Source organism: Ictalurus punctatus, chromosome 23 (assembly GCF_001660625.3).
Source record: "Ictalurus punctatus breed USDA103 chromosome 23, Coco_2.0, whole genome shotgun sequence".
Taxonomy (NCBI): Eukaryota; Metazoa; Chordata; class Actinopteri; order Siluriformes; family Ictaluridae; genus Ictalurus; species Ictalurus punctatus.
Window position 1 is genome coordinate 11,983,359 of NC_030438.2, and position 24,719 is coordinate 12,008,077.

At 39.5% G+C, this 24,719-nt stretch overlaps 1 protein-coding gene across 7 annotated transcripts in view; it reads right to left on the minus strand.

The window, feature by feature from the left end:
* The window catches only part of LOC108256205 (intermembrane lipid transfer protein VPS13B), a 267,316-nt gene that overhangs the window by 17,690 nt on the left and 224,907 nt on the right, over window positions 1-24,719 (minus strand). For 6 of the 7 annotated variants that reach the window (XM_017452817.3, XM_017452822.3, XM_017452821.3 and 3 more), the window contains 6 exons: window positions 20,354-20,617; window positions 16,476-16,559; window positions 15,771-15,946; window positions 4,436-4,612; window positions 1,987-2,194; window positions 1,621-1,806 (listed from right to left, as the gene is read on the minus strand). In XM_017452817.3, the coding sequence (XP_017308306.2) occupies window positions 1,621-1,806; window positions 1,987-2,194; window positions 4,436-4,612; window positions 15,771-15,946; window positions 16,476-16,559; window positions 20,354-20,617 (1,095 nt within the window). The remainder of the gene's footprint in view (window positions 1-1,620; window positions 1,807-1,986; window positions 2,195-4,435; window positions 4,613-15,770; window positions 15,947-16,475; window positions 16,560-20,353; window positions 20,618-24,719) is intronic. The other variant, XM_017452818.3, reaches the window with a different exon arrangement.

Genomic DNA, 24,719 nt, shown 5'->3' on the forward strand with positions numbered 1-24,719 from the left:
GTTTTGAAATACGTATGTATCCGATTCCATCAATATGTTTCGCAACAATAAGGTTCCGAAGGTCTTTGGAGAGCTCTTTGCTTTTACCCATCATGAGATGTTTCTTGTGTGACACTTTGGCAAAGAAAAGCCTTTATATAGACCATCAATTTACTAACCCAGCCGATATTGATTTGCACAGATAAGAGGTATAATTAGCACGTTCGCCTCACACCTCCAGGGTCTGGGGTTCGAGTCCCGCCGGGGCAATGTGTGTGCGGAGTTTGCATGTTCTCCCTGTGCTGTGGGGGTTTCCTCCGGGTACTCCGGCTTCCTCCCCCAGTCCAAAAACATGCATGGTAGGCTGATTGGCATGTCCAAAGTGTCCGTAGTGTATGAACGGGTGTGAGAGTGTGTTTTTTTCCTGTGTCATTCTACTTTATTACACATAACTTTAATGTTGAGAATTATTTATATTTCCGGATTTCTTGAGTTAATACTGATGTCTGGTGAAAATTTCATGTGAACAGCCTCATTGGAAATATATTTACTGAAAAAACTGTTGACATGTTCAATGCTTATTTCCCCCACTGTAGGAAACTTATGGTTGGGTTGGTGAATAATGTTTGTTCATGAATATTGCCTCACAGGTTCAGGGTTCCAGGATTCAGTACTGAACTTGGGATTCTGTCTGTATGTAGTTTTCCATGTTTTCACTGTTTCTGCATTGGATCTCTGGTTTCCTCCAACGTCCAGAAAAACGCCAGTAGGTGTATTGCTGACTCTAAACTGGCCCTAGGTGTGAATGAATCTGTGCATAGTGCCCTGTAATGCATTCCTAAAGATGCGTGAATGAATGAATTAATATCAACATAATTTTCTTGGTCTATCAGAAACATGGGTTAAACTGCATGATTAAAGTGTTGGTTCTATTTATAGAGTGCTTTGCCATACTAGAAAAATGCAATAAATGTTTAGGTCTTTTAACACTTACTTCTTAATATTATTGGTTTTACAAAAGAAAAATCATTTACACTTGCTATAACTCATAGACCACCCAAACCATGTGTGCATGATAATGATGTTCAATCCTTTTTTTTTTTTGTATACTTACAAAGTTGTAATTGTTAGCAATTTTAATATTGATTTTTTCCCCCCAGCAAAACGCCCACCCAGCTATGGAATTATGCTGTTCAGGCTCAAACTTGACTTTTGAAAAAGCATTTTGTTAAAGTTCTCTTCACTTACTTAAAGGAGCATATCTAGTCTGCCACAGAATTTGGCCACGATTTTATTGGCTTCATAAAATTTCACAATGTGACATCCTATAGGCTTATAAGATATCACATGACATTAGCACCTGTATATTGTACACATATTTGGCCGAATTTTCATTTGACATTTTTAACACACTAATGTTCTGTCCATGACTCTCTGGCCATCATTGTCTTAACTTACTTGTAGGTGAAGTGATTTTTTTAATGTGCCTAATTCTAAGATCTAAACTCTTATAAGTAAGGTACTATAAGATTTTGAACCCAAAGTGAAAGTTGATACATAAATAAAGATTGTTATTATTAATCACAGATATGTGACATAACATCACTAATAGCCATTACAGAAGTTGTCTCTTTCACAAACCTTCTGTCTGGGTGGGGCTCCAAGAATGATGTCAGCATCCACATATCCCTCCTCATCCAAGCTTAGATCCTCAGCTCCACCTACCTCTGTCCAGCGTGGTGAGGTTAGATCATGCAGCAGATGCATTGCTTCTGACTTGTGAACTGTATTAGTGTGGGGCCAATAAAGACCTATTTGAAATGCCTTCTAATACATAGACACAGAAATGGAAACAGATAGACACATGAACATGAGACATTTGGTCTTTGAACAGCATACTAAATAACAAAATATTAGACACACTGTTTCTCTCTCACTCTCTTTCTCTTCCATACATACATAAATAGCCTTTACAAACTATTTATTATGTCAGTTTAACCAGACTACCTGAAAGTTTGGGGGGATAATGGTCTTGCCAGCAGGAATCTGGAGAACAATACTCTCAGCCTCAAAGAGCCAGAGGTCCCATTGAGAATGGTTGGTGAGCAGAGCCCAAGGCAACAACTCCACAAGAAGAGTGCTCAAACCTGTCCTCCAAGCACACAACCGAACCTGCATGGGACTGTCCCACTGAGCTACTGGCTCAGACTCCAGCCTGCATAGATAAAAATACATCAGGTATCTGGTTAGAGAAATAATAAACTCAGCACTAATCTTTGGAATACTTATAGGCATTTCCAAGTGTGTTGAAAATGTTAATTTCCAAGTGGGATGTTGAACCAGGTTTCAACACAGGTTTTAACAGATCCAGTATTTTACTACATGGTGAGAACTAAGCAATATGGTTTTAATCTATCTATAGTAAATAGTTCCACTTGAGATTTTTTGACACCCTCCCCCTGTTTCTGGACCAGACTTTTAATTCAACACATTTTGTGGTCACACTATTCCTTCCCTTATTCTAATGTTCTTTATTATTATGATTAGAATGGAGGTGTTTATCTATTTTGAGGGACACACCTGCCAGCATAATAATTACAACCCCAATTCCAAAAAGTTGCGACAGTATGGAAAATACTAATAAAAACAAAGAGGAGTGATTTGTAAATGTACTTGGAATTGTATTTAAACAAAAAAAAAATGTATAAAGGCAAGGTATGTGATGTTTTACCTAATGAACTGCATAGTTTATTCAAGGTAAATTTGAAGGTTTATTTTGAAATTGATGCATACAACACATTCCAAAAAAGTTGGGACAGGGGCAATTTAGGACTAATAGTGATGTGACAAGTTGAAATTAGAAGGTGATGTAAAACAGTTGAGGCAATCGTCTAATCATAGTATATAAGGAGCCTCCAAAAAGAAGGCCTAGTCCTTCAAGGCTTGCCAATCTGATAACAAATACGTCAGTAAATAATCCAACACTTTCAGAACAACATTCCCCAAAGACAAATCGGTAGGATTTTGGGAATTTCACCTTCTACAGTGCACAATATAATTAAAAGATTCAAGGAATCCGGTCAAATCTCGGTGTGTAAAGGGCAAGGCCAAAAACCCCTTCTAAATGCGTGTGATCTCCAATCTCTCAGACGTCACTGTCTTAAAAACTGTAATGAGTCTGTAATGGATACCCTGACATGGGCTCGGGAATACTTTGGTAAATCTTTTTAAGTCAATACCATTCGCCACTGCATCCATAATTGCAAGTTAAGGCTTTACTATGCAAAGCAGAAATCATACATCAACACTGTCCAGAAGCGCCGCCGACTTCTGTTGGCTCAGTCTCATCCGAGATGGATGCACAGTGAAATTGAATTTTGTGGTTCAACGAGTCAACATTTCAAATAATTTTTGGACAAATCAGCTGCCGTTTTCTCCGGGCCAAAGAGGAAAAGGACCATCCAAGCTGTTGGACCATCAGCGTCAGGTCCAAAAGCCAGCGTCTGTCATGGTATGGGGGTGTGTCAGTGCCCATGGCATGGTTAACTTGCATATCTGGCACTATTATTGCAGAAATATATGTACACATTTTGGAGCACCATATGCTCCCATCCAGAGCAGGACAATGCCAAACCACATTCTGCCCGGATTACAAGTGCACGGTTGCGTAAGCGGAGAGTGCGGGTGCTAGCATGGCCTGCCTGCAGTCCTGACCTGTCTCCAATTGAGAATGTGTGGTGCATTATGAAGTGCAAAATAAGGCACCGAAGGCCCTGCACAATTGTGCAGCTGAAGAGATGTATAATGGATAAATGGGGTGTCTTCAGTGCCCAAACGCTTATTATTAAAATAACGCTGTTATTAAAAGAAAAGTTGATATTACACAGTTGTAACAGTCAACTGTCCCAACTCTGAGTATGTTGCAGTCATCGGATTTGAAATGAGTGTATATTTTCACAAATAAATTAAATTCACAGTAAATTAAATTCAAAGTAAAACATCAAATAATGTGTTAATAATCTGTTTTCAATAAAGTACATGTTGAATTGAATTTTCTAATGACTCTTTTTGGTTTTTTTTGCATTTTCCATACCGTCCCAATTTAGTTGGAATTGGGGTTGTATTATTTCTGGAGGTCCTTGTTAGCTGCTGCTCAGTGCAGTTAGGAGCTTTAATCTCTCTCGACATCATGCATCTGCAAAAAAAGCTGTTGTGTTGCTGTTTATCTCCGTATGTGACATACGTATTTTGCCTCTTTCAGGGCTCAGTGAATGTACTTGACTGTGTGTAATATGGCACAGTGTAGATGCATGCAAAGGAAGAGTTTACATATATGATGATCTGAACTAGTTCCGGAAATCTTGCTATAAAAAGTATACACCATATGATCACTTAAATAAACAATAACACACAACTCGCAAATGCAGTGCATGTCTGGGTTTCTGTATATGTCTACCTGTCTGGGTTTTTGTAGGTGTAGGGCCAGGAAGGACAGTCAGAACCTCTGGGGCCATAGAAGTGTTCCAATATTTTGTTAAGGTTTTCACCCTTCTCTGGGCCAGCTTTATTCACAATCTGCTTGATTAGAGCCGAGGAAATGGGTACTGCACAGTGGGATACATCTCCTTCTTCACTGTAATACACATACACATCAATGCACATGCTTAAATAAACAAATTAAAACCATAAAATTCTAACCACCTTTTGCATGCATCATTTAAGCAACAACTATATAAATTATATGGTTAAATATAAACAAACAAATGCATTGTAACAATTCCCTTTTTGGTTCAGAGGGGAAACGAGGGACGAGATGCCGGCTTGTGACAACTTTAAAGGGCTCTTTATTCTCCGTTTTTACTTTCACTTTTCAGCTTGCGCATTTAACACACACACACACACACACACACACACACACACACACACACACACGCACACATACACACAGAGTGAGCCGCACCTAACTCATTGTGCAGTTCATCAATGCGAGGCATCATATATGCATCAAATTTAGACTCCGTATTAACTTTTCTAACATCCAGACAAAAACAGGCTTTTGGGCACCAAAAGCACCGGGCTGCTCCAGTCAGTGTGGGACTCCTCGAGTACTCCCATGTCGAGCTCATCCCAAACCTCTTTTTTTTTGTGTTCAGGCAACTGGCTCCACAGGAACACTGCCAGAAGCTACGCATCTCATTTGCAGCAGATCATAACAGTAAAAAGGGTGCTCTACTACGTATTAAAAATGCTTGCCATGAATGGGTTGAATAATTTTGAGACTGGAGAAGTTACAGTGAGGGAAAAAAGTATTTGATCCCCTGCTGATTTTGTACGTTTGCCCACTGACAAAGAAATGATCATTCTATAATTTTAATGGTAGATTTATTTGAACAATGAGAGACAGAATAACAACACAAAAAAAATATCCAGAAAAACGCATGTAAAAAATGTTATAAATTGATTTGCATTTTAATGAGGGAAATATGTATTTGACCCCTCTGCAAAACATGACTTAGTACTTGGTGGCAAAACCCTTGTGGGCAATCACAGAGGTCAGACGTTTCTTGTAGTTGGCCACCAGGTTTGCACACATCTCAGGAGGGATTTTGTCCCACTCCTCTTTGCAGATCTTCTCCAAGTCATTAAGGTTTCGAGGCAACTCGAACCTTCAGCTCCCTCCACAGATTTTCTATGGGATTAAGGTCTGGAGACTGGCTAGGCCACTCCAGGACTTTAATGTGCTTCTTCTTGAGCCACTGCTTTGTTGCCTTGGCCGTGTGTTTTGGGTCATTGTCATGCTGGAATACCCATCCACGACCCATTTTCAATGCCCTGGCTGAGGGAAGGAGGTTCTCACCCAAGATTTGACGGTACATGGCCCCGTCCATCGTCCCTTTGATGCGGTGAAGTTGTCCTGTCCCCTTAGCAGAAAAACACCCCCAAAGCATAATGTTTCCACCTCCATGTTTGACGGTGGGGATGGTGTTCTTGGGGTCATTCCTCCTCCTCCAAACACGGCAAGTTGAGTTGATGCCAAAGATCTCCATTTTAGTCTCATCCATTTTGACCACAACACTTTCACCCAGTTGTCCTCTGAATCATTCAGATGTTCATTGGCAAAGTTCAGACAGGCATGTATATGTGCTTTCTTGAGCAGGGGGACCTTGTGGGCACTGCAGGATTTCAGTCCTTCACGGCGTAGTCTGTTACCAATTGTTTTCTTGGTGACTATGGTCCCAGCTGCCTTGAGATCATTGACAAGATCCTCCCGTGTAGTTCTGGGCTGATTCCTCACTGTTCTCATGATCATTGCAACTCCACGAGGTGAGATCTTGCATGGAGCCCCAGGCCGAGGGAGATTGACAGTTCTTTTGTGTTTCTTCCATTTGCGAATAATCGTACCAACTGTTGTCACCTTCTCACCAAGCTGCTTGGAAATGGTCTTGTAGCCCATTCCAGACCTGTGTAGGTCTACAATCTTGTCCCTGACATCTTTGGAGAGCTCTTTGGTCTTGGCCATGGTGGAGAGTTTGGAATCTGATTGATTGATTGCTTCTGTGGACAGGTGTCTTTTATACAGGTAACAAGCTGAGATTAGGAGCACTCCCTTTAAGAGTGTGCTCCTAATCTCAGCTCGTTACCTGTATAAAAGACACCTGGGAGCCAGAAATATTTCTGATTGAGAGGGGGTCAAATACTTATTTCCCTCATTAAAATGCAAATCAAATTATAACATTTTTGACATGCGTTTTTCTGGATTTTCTTGTTGTTATTCTGTCTCTCACTGTTCAAATAAATCTACCATTAAAATTATAGACTGATCATTTCTTTGTCAGTGGGCAAACGTACAAAATCAGCAGGGGATCAAATACTTCTTTCTCTCACTGTATTATAAGTTGCATTTTCAATTGAATTTGGGGAAACCACTTGAAGCATTCGTTGTGTTGAACTATTTCAATTGCTTTTGTTTGATTTGTTCATTGCAAAGCGCTGAGTCTGTAAATTTTTACAATAAACCTGATTTGCAAAGGGGGTTGAATAATTTTTATTGCAACTGTATAAGTAAACTCAGGCCAATAACACACAGGTGAGAACTGCCACGCGCTTTCTGTCCTCAGCCGATGCTCAATCACTCTCCCGCCATTGCTTGCATACATATACAGTATCTCACAAAAGTGAGTACACCCCTTACATTTTTGTAAATATTTGATTACATCTTTTAATGTGACAATACTGAAGAAATGACACATTAGACATTAATAACATTAATGTTTAGACAGTTTAGACATTAATGGCTGTGTGTTGAGTTATTCTGAGGGGACAGCAAATTTACCCTGTTATATAAGCTGTACACTCACTACTTTACATTGCAGCAAAGTGTTATTTCTTCAGTGTTGTCACATGAAAAGGTATAATCAAATATTAACAAAAATGTGAGGGGTGTACTCACTTTTGTGAGATACTGTACACCCTTCTCATGTTGAAATTATGACATTTTGTATTATATGAAGTGCACATAATTCAAAGAGAAGCAAAGTTCCTTTTCACTCTTCCAAACAAAGAGCAGCATTTAATTACATGGATACCGTCTTGTGCCGAGGCCTAACTACAAAATGTTGAGACCATATGATTTCTTTTGCTATAAAACACCGTTGACCAACGGCATCAACGGCAATCTGTCACTTTATTCTTTTTGCATTATACATGTCTGGCCTTTAAGAATATTTTTGAGCTATCCGCCTTAAAGCTTGTAACTACGGTAAAAGCTACAAGTAACCTGTCCTCCAAAGGTGCAGAGGTCCTCTGCAACTTGTACATTTTTCAGTTAGCTATGAACTGTTTGTTTACCACTTGGTTTAATTTCTAATATCGCCTGCCATCTGACGCACCACAAAACTAAGCATAAAACAAAGGCAACCTGAGTAAACACAAAGAGTTTTTAAATGAGAATGTTATTTATTGCAGCAAAATAATTAGCCAATACCAACTGGGCCTGTGTGAAAGTGTATTTGCCCCCGTAGTTACTAATTGCCCAAACCAATGAAACTGCATTCATAATGGGGTTCAGCTAGACTAGACCTGATTACTGCCAGTCCTGTTCAATCAAATCAACACTTAAATACAACTTTTCAACAGCATGAAGTTGGTTAAAAGGTCTTACCCAGTAACAAACTATGCCAAAATTGAAAGAAATTCCAGAAATTATGAGGAAGATGATGATTGGAAGACATCAGTCTGGGAAGAGTTACAAAGCTATTTCAAAGGCTCTGGGGCTCCAAAGGATCACAGTGAGAGCCATTATCTCCAAATGGAAAAACCTTCCAAAAGTCCTCCAAGAGCACAGCAACTACTCGTCCAGGAAGTCACAAAAGAGCCAAGTACAACATCAAAGGAACTACAGACCTCTCTTGCATCAATAAAGGTCACTGTTCATGACTCCATTATCAGAAAGACACTGGTCAAAAATGGCATACATTAAGGCTCATTAACATTAAGGCTTGTCAGAATTTTGCTAAAACACATCTTGATGATCCTCAAACCTTTTGGGAGAATGTTCTGTGGATTGATGAGTCGAAAGTGGAACTGTTTGAAAGACAGGGGTCCAGTTACATCTGGCGTACACCAAACACAGAATTCTACAAAAGAACATTATACCTATGTTCAAGCATGGTGGTGGAAGTGTGATGGTGTGGGGATGCTTCGCTGCTTCAGGGCCTGGGCAACTTGCAATAATTGAGGGAAACTTGAATTTTTGAAAACTTGAAAATCCTGAAGATGAATGTCTGGTCTTCAGTCCGTAAGTTGAAACTCAAGCAGAACTGGATTATGCAGCAAGACAATGATCCAAAGCATAAGAGTAAATCCTAGCCCTAGAAGTAAGTGAAGGACTGATCTCCAGTTATTGGAAGCATTTGGTTGCAGTTATTGCTGCTAAAGGTGGCACAAACTGATTTGAAGTTTAAGGGGGCAGTTAGTTATTCACATTGGTCATAGGTGTTGGATAACTTTTTTTGCTTCAATAAAAAATAAAAACTGTATTGTGTGTTTGCATTTATTTTATGTTGTATTTATTTTGAAGACCTAAAACTATTTAGTACCTGATATACACAAAAACAGCAGAAATCACAGAAGAAATACTTTTTCACAACACTGTATGCGGCCCAAGCACCAACAGCTGATGCCATGGCACATACAGGAATCTCCCAGGCAATTTTGTTGCTTACACTGGATTGGGCACTCCAGTCAGCAGCAGTTGGGCCTCTGTGATGGAACTGATTGAAACACTTGGGCCAGGATGCAGGGTGGCTCTACACCAAGCTGGTTCTTGGCCTCCATCGGGTATGGTTAGCATAGTTGGACAACCCTATGGAACCTGCCAAAGACCCAACCAACTGTACTGTCAGACTTTCTTTCTGCTGTGCAATGACAAGATTGATTCACAACAGTGGATCTGGGTGATGCATTATTTCATGTTTTTTTTTCACGTTCCCATTGCTCCAGAACACAGATATCTTCTTAGGTTTGCCTTCCAAGGGCAGACATTCCAATTCAAAAGGTCTATTCTTTGGCCTCTCTCAAGCACCAAAGATATTCACAAGATGCATGCAGTAGACCCCATAACCAGTGACTGCAAGAAGCATAAGGATAATGCCATATCTGGACGATTCCCTTGTGTGTGTGCCCACCAAGAAGCAGGCCACCCAAAATATGTCCACCCACTATGCACACATTGCAGTATTCAGTTTTATGGTGAACTGGGAAAAAGCTCCTTAGTATCAGACTACACAATTCATCATTGTGAATATAGATTAATTGAGAATGCTAGTCACTTTGTGATATGATGTACATTATTTCGCTTGCAAAACAAATACATAGGCCACTATGGGTGTGTTTCCTGCTAAGGATGCTCAGATACAGCAGTACACTCCTTAGGCCAAAAAAAAAAAAAAAAAAAAAAAAAAAAAAAAGGGCACCAAGAACAAAATGGCCAAATATTAAGCTTTTAATGGTCTTAACAACAAATCATTGGTCAGGAAATTAGCTACAATTAAACAAATAATAACTTAGCTATTTCATTTCTTTAAACAGTTAAGCCTTGTGGGTAAACTTGTGGACAGCTTTATATTTATTTATTTTATTTTGATTCTGTACACCCAGACATGTGTTAGTTTGAATTTTATATAAAACATTTTCATCATCATGATTTACCATTTGTGTACAAGAAGACTATAGAAGTGAATTTCCCTGCTTCTAGCTTTTCCCCAAATAATTCACTGCAGCAAAAGTAAACACACTTTTGCCTCCATCTCTCCTTCTGTCGAGCCACACACGATTTTATGGAGATGCTAGTGATCCTGATCCTTTCTGCTCTCCGAACCTGCATGATACATTCGGATGCCCTACCTCTGTATGGAGCTCTCATCAACTCCAATTCCACATGGACATTCGCACTGTGATTGCTGGGACTACGGTTGCTATTATGATCCTGGAACTGCAATTACCACATGCAGTTTTGCACTCGGGTCTCTTCTGAACAGTGGACTAGTTCAACCAACAGACTTCATATAAAACCATAAGGAACTTTAATTTACTTTCACACTATCCGTTGTTACCCAGATGAGGATGTGTTCCCTTCTGAGTCTGGTTCCTCTCAAGGTTTCTTCCTATTAACATCTTAGGGAGTTTTCCTTGCCACCGCGACGGTAATGTAATACAGTAATACAGATTTTAAATGTGTGAATTTATCCCAATTGGGATAAATTCACAAATTTAAAATCTGTATCCCATGTTTATATATTTCTGTAAAGCTGCTTTGAGACAATGACCGTTTTAAAAAGCGCTATAAAAATAAAATTTTATTGAAAATATTTAATTAAACAAGCAAATGGTGGCACATGAGGTTTCAGGAGTGCATTTGTTTAATTCTTGCTAATTTTCTCACTAGAGATTTGTTGTCAAAACCATTGAACCTCAATACAGTCCCCTCTGAAACTATTGTAATGGCAAGGCCAATTCATTTGTTTTTGCTGCTGACTGAAGACATTTGGCTTTAAGATCAAAAGATGAATGTGAGAATAGAATTTAGAATTTTAGCTTTTATTTCCTGGCATTTATATGTGGATGTGTTAAATGACATAAAACATAGCACATTTTATTTTGTATCAGATACATCATCACAGTTTCACCTATGAAGACTGCATTTTCTATTAAAAAGAATAAGCCGACATGAAGATCAGAGAGCTGTATAGGGGACAAAAGCCAGTCATTTTGAAGCTGAGAAAAGAAGGAAAATCAATCAGAGGCATTGCACAAACATTGGACATAACCACTACAACAATTTTAAATGTCGTGAAAAAGAAAGAAACCACTGATGTATTGAGCAACAGACACCGAATGGGTCGGCCAAGGAAAACAACAGCAGCTGATGAGAGAAACATTGCGAGAGCTGTGAAGAAAAGCCCCCAAACCATCAACAACTTCCAGAGGGCAGGAGTGAAGGTATCACAATCCACCATTCAAAAAGACAGAAATAAAGAGGCCATACCACAAGATGCAAATCATTCAGCAGTAGGAATTGGAAAGCCAGATTGGAGTTTACAAAGAAAGAAATACAGAGAGAGATGAACCACAAAATTTCTGGAACCAAGGTTAACCCTTACCAAAGTGTGGAGAAAGAAAGGATCTGCTCATGACCCAAAACATACAAAAAACATACAAGCTCATATGTGAAACATGGTGGAGGTATTATGATGGCCACAGCAGATTGAATTCAGAAGTTTACAGGAACATTGTGTCTGCCAATTTACAGAGTGTGTTTCGCAGTGCTTTTGTTAAATTAATATTGTTTATCTTGGTTTTTTTTTTTGTCCTTGTTAGTTTTTAATACACGTTGTAGTATAACTGTGTAGATTGTGAAAATGTCATTGCAGAGTTCTGAGAGAACTTGTACTGTTCGCTGCTGTGCTAACAATCAGGCCAAGCTAAACCATTGGCTGAAACAGTAGTGTTATGAACATTAGCATTTCATCATCTACAAAAGAGGACACACAGCAGAAGAATCTAAACTTAAAGAACTCTGCATGTGTGATTATTTCACTTAGTTGCCACGGCGAGGCTATGGGATGCCATCGGCAAAGAGATGACAAGTCCTAGAGAGTTAAACTGATGTTTCTGAAGCTTTCAGTGTAAAGAAATAGCCTGTAAGTACAGAATGACTTCTTTTATTTTAGGCATTAAAACACAAACACATATTTAGTGTCTTTGGCTTAAATGTTTATTTGCAGTACTTGTAAACACGTATTTTTATAGTGTACTTGTATTTCCCCAACTGATAAAATAAATATACAGTACAAACCAATTGTTTGTTTATTTGTATGTATGTGTGTTTTTGTACTACATACTGATAACATTTACATTAAATGCCGGAAGCAACCGATTAAGTGAAGTAGCTAAACATGTTACAGTAGGTTCTCTGAGGTCACATCTTCACATTTTCCTCTCATTCCTCAGTAAATGAAGGCAGGGAGAGATCACATTATCAAGCCTGAGCTTCTGAAATGATTGTGCATTATTTATTTATCTTAACGGCAAACGAATAATACCTTTAGCATAAACGCTAACTTCATCAGTGGATAATAACAAGTAAATGGAAGTCGCACCATAGTCCATGCAAGGAATCATGGGAAGCAGACCTCGGGACATGACGAGATTTTCTGTGCAAGTTAATGTATGTAATTGGTTTTAAGTCAACTAAATACTTTTACTGAATGTTTTGATATTGCGACTGATAATCTTAATGTGTCAATTCATGAAATAATGTGCAATAACACTGTGTAATAACACCAGAAATATCAGGGTGTTTTTTCACTGCTGGCACTGGCCGTTTGTGGTAGCTCCAGTACTCTCAGAGGGGACTGTATTTCGCATCCTCATCTCTATAATTAAAATATGCTAAATTTTAAATTTATGGACTTTGAGTCCTCAATTACTCTCTTGCCATCTCTTTATTTATCTCAGGTAGAATGATCTTAACCTGATTAAATATTATCCTGAGAATACAGACCATCAATACAGACCTACCTTTACATTTGTAATCTATTTCTGGGAAAACATTAACAACACTATCAAAGATTATAACTATGCTATAGAAATTGTGCAATTATGCTATTTTGTATGAATTCAAATAAGAGTTTGAAAGATAGAGTGTAATGAACCTCAAGCAGTTCACTACACCAGCAACCCAAAAAGCCAGCAAACAGCTCGACCTCATCCTCACACGTAATTGCACCACACACAATCTTCTCATTACTCCTCTCCACACCTCTGACCATTTCTTTATCCAGTTCTCTATTTCTCTCTCCTCACCCCCTTCCCTATCTCCACCCTCTATCTCTTTTCGTCGCAATCTTCGCTCCCTTTCCCCCTTACATTTCTCCTCTGTTGTCACAACCTTACTTCCCTCTCATAGCCACCTCTCCTCACTTGACTTAAACACTGCAACTGACATGCTAGGTTCCACCCTAACATCTTCTCTTCACAGCATCTGCCCCCTAACCTCCAGACCTGCTCGCACATCACCCTCTAGCCCTTGGCTCTCAGAAGCACTGCGTAACAAACTAAGAGCATCTGAAAGGAAATGGCGTAAATCTGACAACCCAACTGACCTAACCAATTACCAGACACTTCTCTCATCTTTTTCCAATAGCATCTCCACTGCTAAAGCCACATACTACCAAGAGAAGATTGGCAGTTCTCCCAACACCCGCACTCTCTTCAAAACCTTTTCCTCTCTTCTCCGTCCCCCTCCTCCCCCTTCCCCTACCTCTCTCACTGCAGATGACTTTGCCACTTTCTTTTCCAACAAGGTTACATCAATCAGGAACCAGTTCTCAACCCCAGACATGCATAGACCGGCTCCTCCTCCATGTAACTCCCAACTGATTTCCTTCTCTCCCCACTCAGAAACTGATGTCTCTAAACTCCTCCTCTCTAGCTGTCCCACAACCACTCCTGTTGACCCCATCCCTTCTCACCTTCTTCAGTCCATCTCTCCCACACTATTACCTGCACTCACACACATCTTTAACACATCCCTCTCTACTGGCACATACCCTACCTCATTTATGCAGGCCCGGGTTACCCCACTGCTTAAAAAAAACATCACTTAACACTGCTGTAGTTGACAACTACAGACCTGTTTCTCTCCTCCCTTTTCTTTCCAAAACTCTTGAAAGAGCCGTTTTTAATCAACTCTCCAATTTTATCACACAGAACAACCTCCTGGACACCAAGCAGTCTGGCTTCAAGAGCAATCACTCCACAGAGACTGCTCTGCTTTCCGTCACTGAAGCCTTATGACTAGCAAGAGCAACCTCTAGATCATCTGTGCTCATCCTATTCAACCTCTCTGCTGCTTTCGACACTGTAAACCATCAGATCCTGTCAACTCTCTCCAGCCTGGGCATCACTGGAACGGTTCTGCGCTGGGTGGAATCCTATCTCTCTGACAGATCCTTCAAGGTATCATGGAGGGAAGGTATTTCTGAAACTCAGCAACTCACAACTTGTGTTCCACAGGGGTCAGTTCTGGGTCCACTGCTCTTTTCTATCTACACTACATCTCTAGGACAGGTGATTGAGTCTCATGGCTTCTCATATCATTGCTATGCTGATGACACCCAGCTCTATTTGTCCTTCCAGTCTGATGATTCATCCGTCTCTGCACGTATCTCTGCTTGCCTGTCGGACATCTCTGTCTGGATGAGGGAACACCACCTTAAGCTCACCCTGGCAAAATCTGAGTTCTCGTCATCCCAGCCTGTCCCTCAATCAACCACAACCTCACTGTACAGCTCAGCTCAACCACACTCAAGCCAAACAGGATGGCCAGGAACCTTGGGGTGATTCTTGATGACAGCTTGACCTTTACAGACCACATCTCAACAACTGCACGGTCCTGTAGGTTCATCCTGTACATCATCAAGAAAATCAGACCCTACCTCACCGAACAGGCTACACAGATACTAGTCCAGGATCTTGTTATCTCAAAACTGGACTACTGCAACTCACTACTCTCGGGTCTCCCGGCCAGCTCCATCAAACCCCTTCAGATGATTCAGAACACAGCAGCACGCCTCTTCTTCAACCAGCCCAAGAGAACCCATGTCACATCCCTCTTCATCTCCCTCCACTGGCTTCCTGTAGCTGCCCACATCAAATTCAAGGCCTCGATGTTCCACTACAAGACCTTGTCTGGAACAGCACCCTCCTACCTCAACTCTCTCCTGAAGGCTTATGTTCCCTCACGCAATCTGCGATCGATTAGCGACTGACGCTTAGTAGTACCTACTCAGGACCGCAGAATCTCTCACCATCTTCAAAAAACAGCTAAAGACCCACCTCTTCCGTGAACACCTAACCAACTCATTAAATAAATAAATAAATAAAAATTGCACTTACACCTCTACTCTGCGCACTTTGCTTCTTCTGGAACTCAATTAATTGATCTTGTATGGTAGCACTACTTGTATTGTTCTCTGCTTGATGTATCACTTTGCTTGTTTTTTCTCATTTGTAAGTCGCTTTGAATAAAAGTGTCTGCTAAATTAATAAATGTAATGTAAATGTAAATATTTTGTTATCAGTGTGCTACGGGTACAGGTTAATCCCCATTCAAGTTGCCAGGAGCCTTGTATGACTGGATATAACTACACAAGAATGAAAGAAGTGAATTTAATAAGTTGAGGAGTGTCTAAGTGGCCTATGTGAGTGAAGGTGTGTGTGTGATGTACCTGGCTTGAAAGGTGAGGTGATGTGTGATGTTTGGCTCCAGGTTGAACAGAGCTTGCTCCTGCCCTTGACCTTGTATGAGCTGGCATTCCTTCTGCCCCAAACTCCGCTTCTCTATCTGCACAAAGACAGCATCTGGGAGATGGCTCCGCATTACAAACAGAGGACTGAAAACCACCTGCAGAGAGGAACACATGTCAATACACACAAATAAAACCCTATGTTTAGAGGGTATGGTTATATCTATATTAGGAGTGCAATGCAATATGACTAACAGTATCTGTTTAGGAAAAAACAGGGGGGGAAAAACAGCAGTATCACAGTTCCTCAACCTCCACTACATCATTCGAGCTCATAACTGGCCTCAACTATAGATTCACAACAGTTTTTTAATCCAGTGATTTTTTTTGGTGCCTGCCTGCAATATTCTCTACCAAATTTAGGTTCTCACTCCCAAAATATGAATAAACTAGCCTAACTTAAACCACTGCAACTCTGACAAGGTAGTTACAAAGAAGGCATGAATGAATGTGGGCGCTGTCCTTCAAGCTTTATATATACTGCTTGCTCAAAAAAAAGGGGGGGGGGGTGAACAGTACACCTCCTATTTATATTTGTATCATGTTAGAACACATTATCTGTTCATTCTGAATAATGTATTTACATTTGGTAATATCCCTAGTGTGTATGTATAGATATATACTTACCACTCTCTGCTGCATATGAGAGTTGGGTTCCAGAGTTATTATTGTGCAACAGACAGACACCAAGGACCCAGTAGTTGAGGGTACCTACAATGAGAAAGACAACATATGAAAGGATTGTGCTATACAATACTAAGAAACAAAGACTGCACAGGGAAGACCAAAGGGTGTTAAACATACAATTTCCCCTCTCTGGAATTATGAAAAATCCTTCTGGTGAGTTTCCAAGGGAACCCAAGCAACGATTTCTTAATTTGTGCATACTTGGTAGTTTTATTACAGTACTATATTGATATATAGTGAGAAATGTGAGAATATATTGATATATAGTACAGACTGATATTGCTTGAATTATCTCTTCTCTTCGTGTCGAGGTTCCACTTCATAGTGGAACCTTCGTGGTGGAAGGATTAGCCGCTCAGCAGTATGATACTGAACGTTGCCCAGTGTGCGCCAGGGGAGGCTCCTTCCTATATCTTTAGAATATCTATGGTATGACGTGCCTTTTGATGCCTTTAAATCACCATAGACAGATTTCTATTTCACCCCTCTGAACTGCCAGGTGTGGCGCTTGAACACCTGGATACCTTCTTGTGCACATGCACACACAAGGAAGGACCTTTAAACAAAGTCACATGGTGAATAAATTATATTTTATTTAACTATAAAATACGAACATTAATAGTCCTTTTATTCTTCTCACTTTATGCACATGCCAGGCCTTTTTGGGTATATTGTCAGACCTTAGGTAAACTGTCCTCCAAAGCTGACGACAGACTCCTAACAACTTCATATTTTTACAGTTAACAACACACTGTTTTTGTGAATTTGCACGGCCTGGACTTAAAGTTAGGATAGGATCTTCTTTTTATTCTGTGGTTTATTTCATACAATTTATTATTGTTGCATTTGCCTCATTCTGTCTGCCATTTGTTAGAGATATATGAACTTATTAATGGTCTGAGGTCAGAGGGTGGTATTTGACAGTCAGAGAGTTCCAGGTTGATGACCTCCTTTGCAGCCGTGTCTGCTCTCTCATTGCCAGCCAAACCAATGTATCCTAGGACCTTGCAGAAGAGGATGTTGAAGTTTTCCTTCTGTAAAATCTATTTTCGATAAAATGTTGACGATTATAGGGTGGTCAGTCTGAGCACTTGGAGGCAAGATTTTGTGTCAGTGGCAATTAGGAAGTTCTGCTCTTGGCCCTTCTCTATATTTTTCAGGACTAGGAGAAGGGCCCAAGCCTCAGCTGTAAAGACGGAGCTTTGTTCCAAAATTGGGATGCCATAATGTTGATCCCCAAACATTGCTGCCTTTTTGTGCTGAGTGCCAAGATAATGGTTGTTTTCTTTCAAAGCCTAGGGAGGAACAGGGCAATAATGGGACTGTTTTCGAGATTGGTTGTCCAGATTGGTATTCAGATTCTCTAAATGTGGTTTAATCTATATACAAAACTGTCAGAACTGTCTGTTAGGAACAAGAATTTGCAAAATGTTTATATATGTTCATATAACTTGTAATGTGCCATAGATATTTTTTGTTTCAAGGAGTTAGGAACATCTTGTGCCCAGATATTGAGGTTTCTGTAAACAGATGTATAACCAAAATTTGTTGTGTGCCATGACATAAAGATGGCCCTTGTAGTTAAACTAAGTAAAAAATAATAATAAATGGAAAAAATTGTGGTTTTGCAATGTCAATACATAAAGGTAATCACTCAAAAAAGAAAGTAATAAAGTAAATAATGTAACGTTCCTAAAGCTGGGTGCACACTGTGCGATTTTTAATAGTCCTTTGTGACTGCTGCTTGTCAGACTGTATGAACATGATCCCTGCTGTAAGTCATGTTACACTGTAGGATCTCTTTTGACACTGCCATAATTTAATTGGAGGAAAAATTTGATCACAACGCCCATTAATGGGCTCTCGTGGAACATGTCAAACTAACATTCTAAGACTACAGATTTAGGCCTAGGATTATAGGAATCTTTTAGGATTCTCAAAATTTGTCTCAGACCACCAAATAGTGGCCCAAACTGTACAGTGTGAACCCAGTTTTAGACTTAGAACTTAAGCCGAAATGTAATGTTCAGGATTGCTCACAGGTCTACTTTTAAGGTCAATTTATAATGGGGAGGGGTTGAGTCTCAGTCTTCTTTTTTTTTTTTAGAGGGTACCTAGGTAGGTATAGTGTGCATTCAGAACATTTCAGATTTGAGACTTCTCTTATTTATTTATTTATTTTAAATTCTCCTCAATTTCAGGCTGACCATCTCTGGTGAGGGACCAGCTGTGAACATAACATTTTCACAGACGTAAGTCCCCTATAGTACCATTCTGCTGTAAAAAAAATTTTTGTTTGAGGTTCCACTGGTTACAGAGCTAGGGCTAGTACAAATCTGGGGAAAAGCCTAATTTATCCATGCATTTTGAGAAATGAACAGATTTAATATAAGCATAACAAATAATAAAAATTAACAGTATTTTACAGTAATTATGTTTATGATTGAAATACAACAGCTTATGCTTGTCAATGAGGTATAATGCCAATGTTACTATATTTGACATTGGCAACAGTGAAGCATGATTTATCACAGGGCTCTTCAAATCTGCAGAATTTATCTCCAACCTCCAGTAGCAAGGAAAAACTCCCTGAGACGATATGACAAAAAAACCTTGAGAATCGGTGCGACACCAGATAGAGTGATTGTAAATAATTTCCTTTCGAAAACTGTGTACTATATAGTCAAAAAAGTCACCTGTTTTTGGTCATTTTTACCCATCCAGTCATGTTTAAAAAAAAAAAAGAGAGAAGTCTGCATATACAGCATCACAATGAAATCTTTATATACACGTGCTTAGTTATTTGTTTGGACATTTTCCCCCCTGCTTACTGAAAGTGCGAGCATGTTATTTTACTCTTTATTGCAGCATTACTTTCAGCGGCGCACATGTTCTCAATAAAAACAAGTTTAAGAAACTGAGGTAAGATATCAGTAGACATTTTCAAACATATGTTTTGCAGGCTTTAAAGTGTTTATTCTGAATATATAATTATGCGGTTAACTTTTTTTTTTATGTTTAACATTTATTGTGGTTATTTTCTTAAATGAATATTAGCTATGTAGCTAATGCTAGCTTAGGAATATAACCACAATGATTAACAGTATAGCTCACCAAGTTAGCTTTTGGTCAAGTTGGACATCTACTCACAGATCAACACCTGTGATACAACTGATGAATTTAATGTGATCTTGCGTTAATTCTCAGAGGATTCATTTGTGCTTAACTCTTTTTACCAGTAGCCAAAAAATGTAATTTACACATGTTTTGTTAAGTAGTTTTCCATTCCACCGACGGAATGTACTTCCCTACCCATGTACCTATATTTAATAGGTACATTGTCAGTTTAAAATACAACCTGTGGGCACTTCTGCCACATCCTTCAGCAAACGTTGTTTTGCAGCACATCGGGTCATCTTGACAGTTTTCAGCTGTTGGCGGTCGGTGCCCTCTGTCGGTAGTAAAATGGCCACCGGAGCACTTCCGGTGGCTTCACCTACTGCTGGCAGTTTAGAATTCTATAAGCTATCCAGTAATACGTCAGTGATTGCACTGCTGCCACATGATTTGGTGATTAGATACAGTAATTGCATGAATGTGTAGGTGTAATTAAGTGCACAATGAGTGTATATTCTCATCATACTTTGTCATTAATTGTCATAAAGAACAGATTAGGGCAAAAAAAAAAAAAAAAAAAAAAAAACCAAAGGTAATGGATAAAACACTTTTAGAATAGAAAACATGCCCATTCCCCATTAGTGCTCAAACTATCATTTTTGACAGATAGACTATCAATCCATCATCACACTATTCCATACCTGAAGCACACAGCTGTTGTTTCCATGAGTATGTTCAAGAAATATATCCTGGGACCACTCCTGGTCTTTTTTTTGACGCACACAGAGACCAGTCACCTCAGAGTCCTCCAGCACATATGACGGTAACTTGCTCCCTGGATCAACAGAAGACTGCAGCTTTCGCATCTGCACCTGACCCTCCAGCCCAACACAGCGCTGTACCAACTGCACCTCGATCACATCACTCAAGTAGCTACAGATCACCTGCCTTCCACAGATAATAATCTGAGGGAGAAAGACAGATATGTTAAAAGAATGGGTTTTGGTAACCAGTAACAGTGTTTAAAGGTTAAAGTGCTTTAGTCCCACTGCTTGTGTTACTAGATTATTGCTTGTGCCTCACAATGAGGCAATATGTCTTCTGTGTAGAGAAATGCATGTGTACCATGTATCGAGGCATCATTTCCCTTGACTACACAGACAACATCCCTTCAGTGTTACTGCACACCAGATGCATCGACTTCTATCCCAGTAATAATATACAGTAGGGGAAATAAGTATTGAACGCATCAACATTTTTTTTCAGTACATATATTTCCAATGAGGCTATTCATATGAAATTTTCACCAGACATCAGTATTTACTCAAGAAATCCAGAAATATAAAGAAAAGTCCATAAATAAAGTTGTGTGTAATAAAGTGGAATGACACAGGAAAAAAGTATTGAACACACTAAGAAAAAGCAGTTCTCCAAGGCAAGGTAAGGCAAGGAACCAGCTGAAATCCGTAAGTAATTTTACTTCCTATCTGTGCAAATTAATATCAGCTGGGTTAGTAAATTGATGGTGTATAAAAAGGCTTATCATTACCAAGGTGTCACACAAGAAACATCTCATGATGGGTAAAAGCAAAGAGCTCTGCGAAGACCTTCGCAACCTTATTGTTGCGAAACATATTGATGGACTCCGATACAGACATATTTCAAAACTTCTGAATCCTCCAGTAAGCACCATTGGGGTCATTATCTGCAAGTGTAAACATCATTCCGTCATCAACTGGCCACGCACAGGAGCTCCTCGAAAGATTTCTGACCAGGGAGTCAGAAGAATAGTCAGAAGAGAAGCCCAAGAGCCAAGGACCACTCAGAAAGTGCTCCAGAAACACTTGGAGGCAGCAGGTGCCATCGTCACAGAGAAAACAATAGGCAATGCACTCTACTGCTCACGCTCACCCCGCAATACTCCACTACTAAAGAAAAGGCATGTCGAAGCACGTTTAAAGTTTGCTACAACTCATTTGGACAAGCTTATGAAATATTGGGAGAGTGTTGATTTGTCAGACGAGAGCAAAAGTTAACTTTTTGGCTGTCATACCACACACCATGTTTGGAGAAGAAATGGCACTGCACATCACCCTAAAAACACTATACCAAAAGTGAAGTTTGGAGGTGGAAGCATCATGGTGCGGGGCTGTTTTTCATCGCATGGTACTGGCAGACTACATATAATTGAAGGAATGAGGAATGGAGCCCTTTACTGGAAGATTCTTGAGAAGAATCTGCTGCCATCCACCAGGATGATGAAGATGAGACATGGGTGGACCTTCCAGCAGGACAACGATCCAAAGCATACAGCAAAGGAAGCTCTCAGTTGGTTTCAGAGAAAAAAAAAAAATCAAGGCGTTAGAATGGCCCAGGCAATCACCTGACTTGAATCCAACTGAACAAGATTTAAAGACAATATGTTTATAAGAATGGGTCAAAATCACACTTGAATACTGCGGCCAATTAATTTCTTCGAACAGGAAGCAGCTTGAATCTGTCATTACAAACAAAGGCTTCTGCATTAAGTATTACATAAATTTCAGTTAGCATGTTCAATACATTTTTCCTGTGTCATTCCTCTTTATTACACATAACTTTATTTATGGACTTTAATGTTTGGATCTCTTTATCTGTGTGGATTTCTTGAGTTAATACCAATGTCTAGTGAAAATTTCATGTGAATAGCCTAATTGGAAATATATTTCTGAAAAAAATGTTTATGCGTTCAATACTTATTTCCTCCACTGTAAAGTGTGGCTAATATATTAATGCGACCAGTAGTCCCCAAGACACCAGATAATGTGCAAGTAGCACCTAGCATACGCTTCCCATACTGCTATGAGGGATACGGAGAAAGTGAGGGAAAGTGATCAACCAGAGTACAGTGAGATGAAAGGATGTGGTCCAGAAGAATACAACGTCCCCCAAAATGGTCCATTCCGACTAAAGGAGTCCCTGTAATGTATATGGTGTAAAATAGAAAATGTATATAGTATTTGGGAAACAACAGTGATATCAGAGAGAACACTACTAAAAAAAAAAAGAAAAAAAGGGAAGAGGATCAATATTGAGTTACCATATATATATATATATATATATATATATATATATATATATATATATATATATATATATATATAACAAGAATAGAAAAAACAACAAGATATTATAGAAGCATATGCAATGGTGTGCCTCTGTCTCTAACTCTAAATAGACAGAAAGACTGTCCTGGGCAGCAGAATGGACACTAGATACGAAAGGATAAACATCCTGACTGATGAATTGGGAGAGTGGACACCAACTCATTTGAAGCACCCCATCCCCTTTTCTGCATATTACATCACCATGGACCGAAAATGGGTAACTGCAAGGGACAAATGGACATATAGACCTGTGAACTGCGAGGAGATCTAGGTTTGGATCACCCATGCTTGGTATCTTCTGATGCAAGAGGTATCGTATGGTCTTCGGGTGAGAGAGTTAGAGTGGTTTTCCCCAAATGCTCCCATGTGGAAAATCATAGAGGTTATCACGAATAGGGCAGAAGAAGAAAGACTAGAGACTAATGTGCCAACTAAGACACAGAAGATCTTAAGCACTCTGCCGAATACAAGAAGGGGAAACAGATAAGGGATCAGGGTGATGTGCTAGAAACCTCTCCCCTAACTCCCGCCGAGCCCTTCTACGTGGTGCAGAATCACAAAAGGCAGAAGAAGGTATTTGCCTGGGAGCAGCAGGCAAGATTAGGAAGAAATTCACACGAGAAGGACTGAAATATTATTTTGTGTAAATGTATGTTAGTATAGGTGTAGAGTCCAGGTGAACAATACACTGTCGAGCAGAAAATGCTGGCAAGTTGAGAATTTTTCCCCTCACCAATTGGCGAAGAATCACACACCTCTGGACATAGGTATCTGTTATCAATGATATATTTGCTTAACAATATGCTTACTGTTTTCCCTGTGTCATTCTGCTTTATTACACATAACTTCAGTAAAGATGGGACGGAACCTTTCAGCATTGATTGTGCCTTTCCAGATGTGCAAACTGCCCATTCCATAGGCACTAATGCACCCCCATACCATCAGAGATGCAGGTTTTTGAACTAAACCCTGATGAAAAGCAGGATGGTCCCTCTCCTCTTAGGACCTCTTTAGTTTAGAGGACGCGGCATACATGGAATTTCAAATTTCGATTCGTCTGACCACGGAACCGTTTTCCACTTTGCCTCAGTGCATTTTAAATGAGCTTTGGCCCAGAGAAGACAATGGCATTTCTAGATCATGTTCACATATACCTTCTTCTTTGCATGATAGAGCTTTAACCAGCATTTCTGGATGGCACAGCGAACTGTGTTCACAGACAATGAGATCTGGAGGTGTTTCTGAGCCTTTGCAGTTATTTCCATTACAGAATAATGCCTGATATTTAATGCAGTGGCAACTGAAGGCCGAAGATCACAGGCATGCAATATTGATTTGCACCCTTGTCCCTTGAGCACAGAGATTTCTCCAGATTTTCTGCATCTTTTGATATTGTGTACTGTAGATGATGTGATATTCACAGTCTTCGCAACTTTACATTGGGGAACATTCTTCTGAAATTGTTCCACGTATTGTAGATGCAGATTTTCGCCGATTGGTGACCTCTTTACTTCTGAAAGACTCTGCCTCTCTCAGATACTCTTTTTATACTCAATCATGTTACTGACCTGTTGCCATTTAACCTCCAGCTGTTTCTTTTTAGTAACACTTACTTTTCCAGCCTTTTGTTGCCCCGTCCCAACTTTTTTGAGACATGTTGCAGCCATGAAATTCAAAATTACCTTTTTTTTTTTTTTCTTAAAATGGTACATTTACTCAGTTTAAACATTTGATGTTTTCTATGTTCTATTGTAAATAACATATGGGTTCATGAGATTTGCAAATCATTGCATTCTGTTTTTATTTACATTTTATACAGCGTCCCGACTTTTTTTGGAATTGGGGTTGTACTTAGCTAACTAAATATACAATATCAGCCATTTCTTGATGTTATCCTTTTCCATAAATGTAGATAAACAAT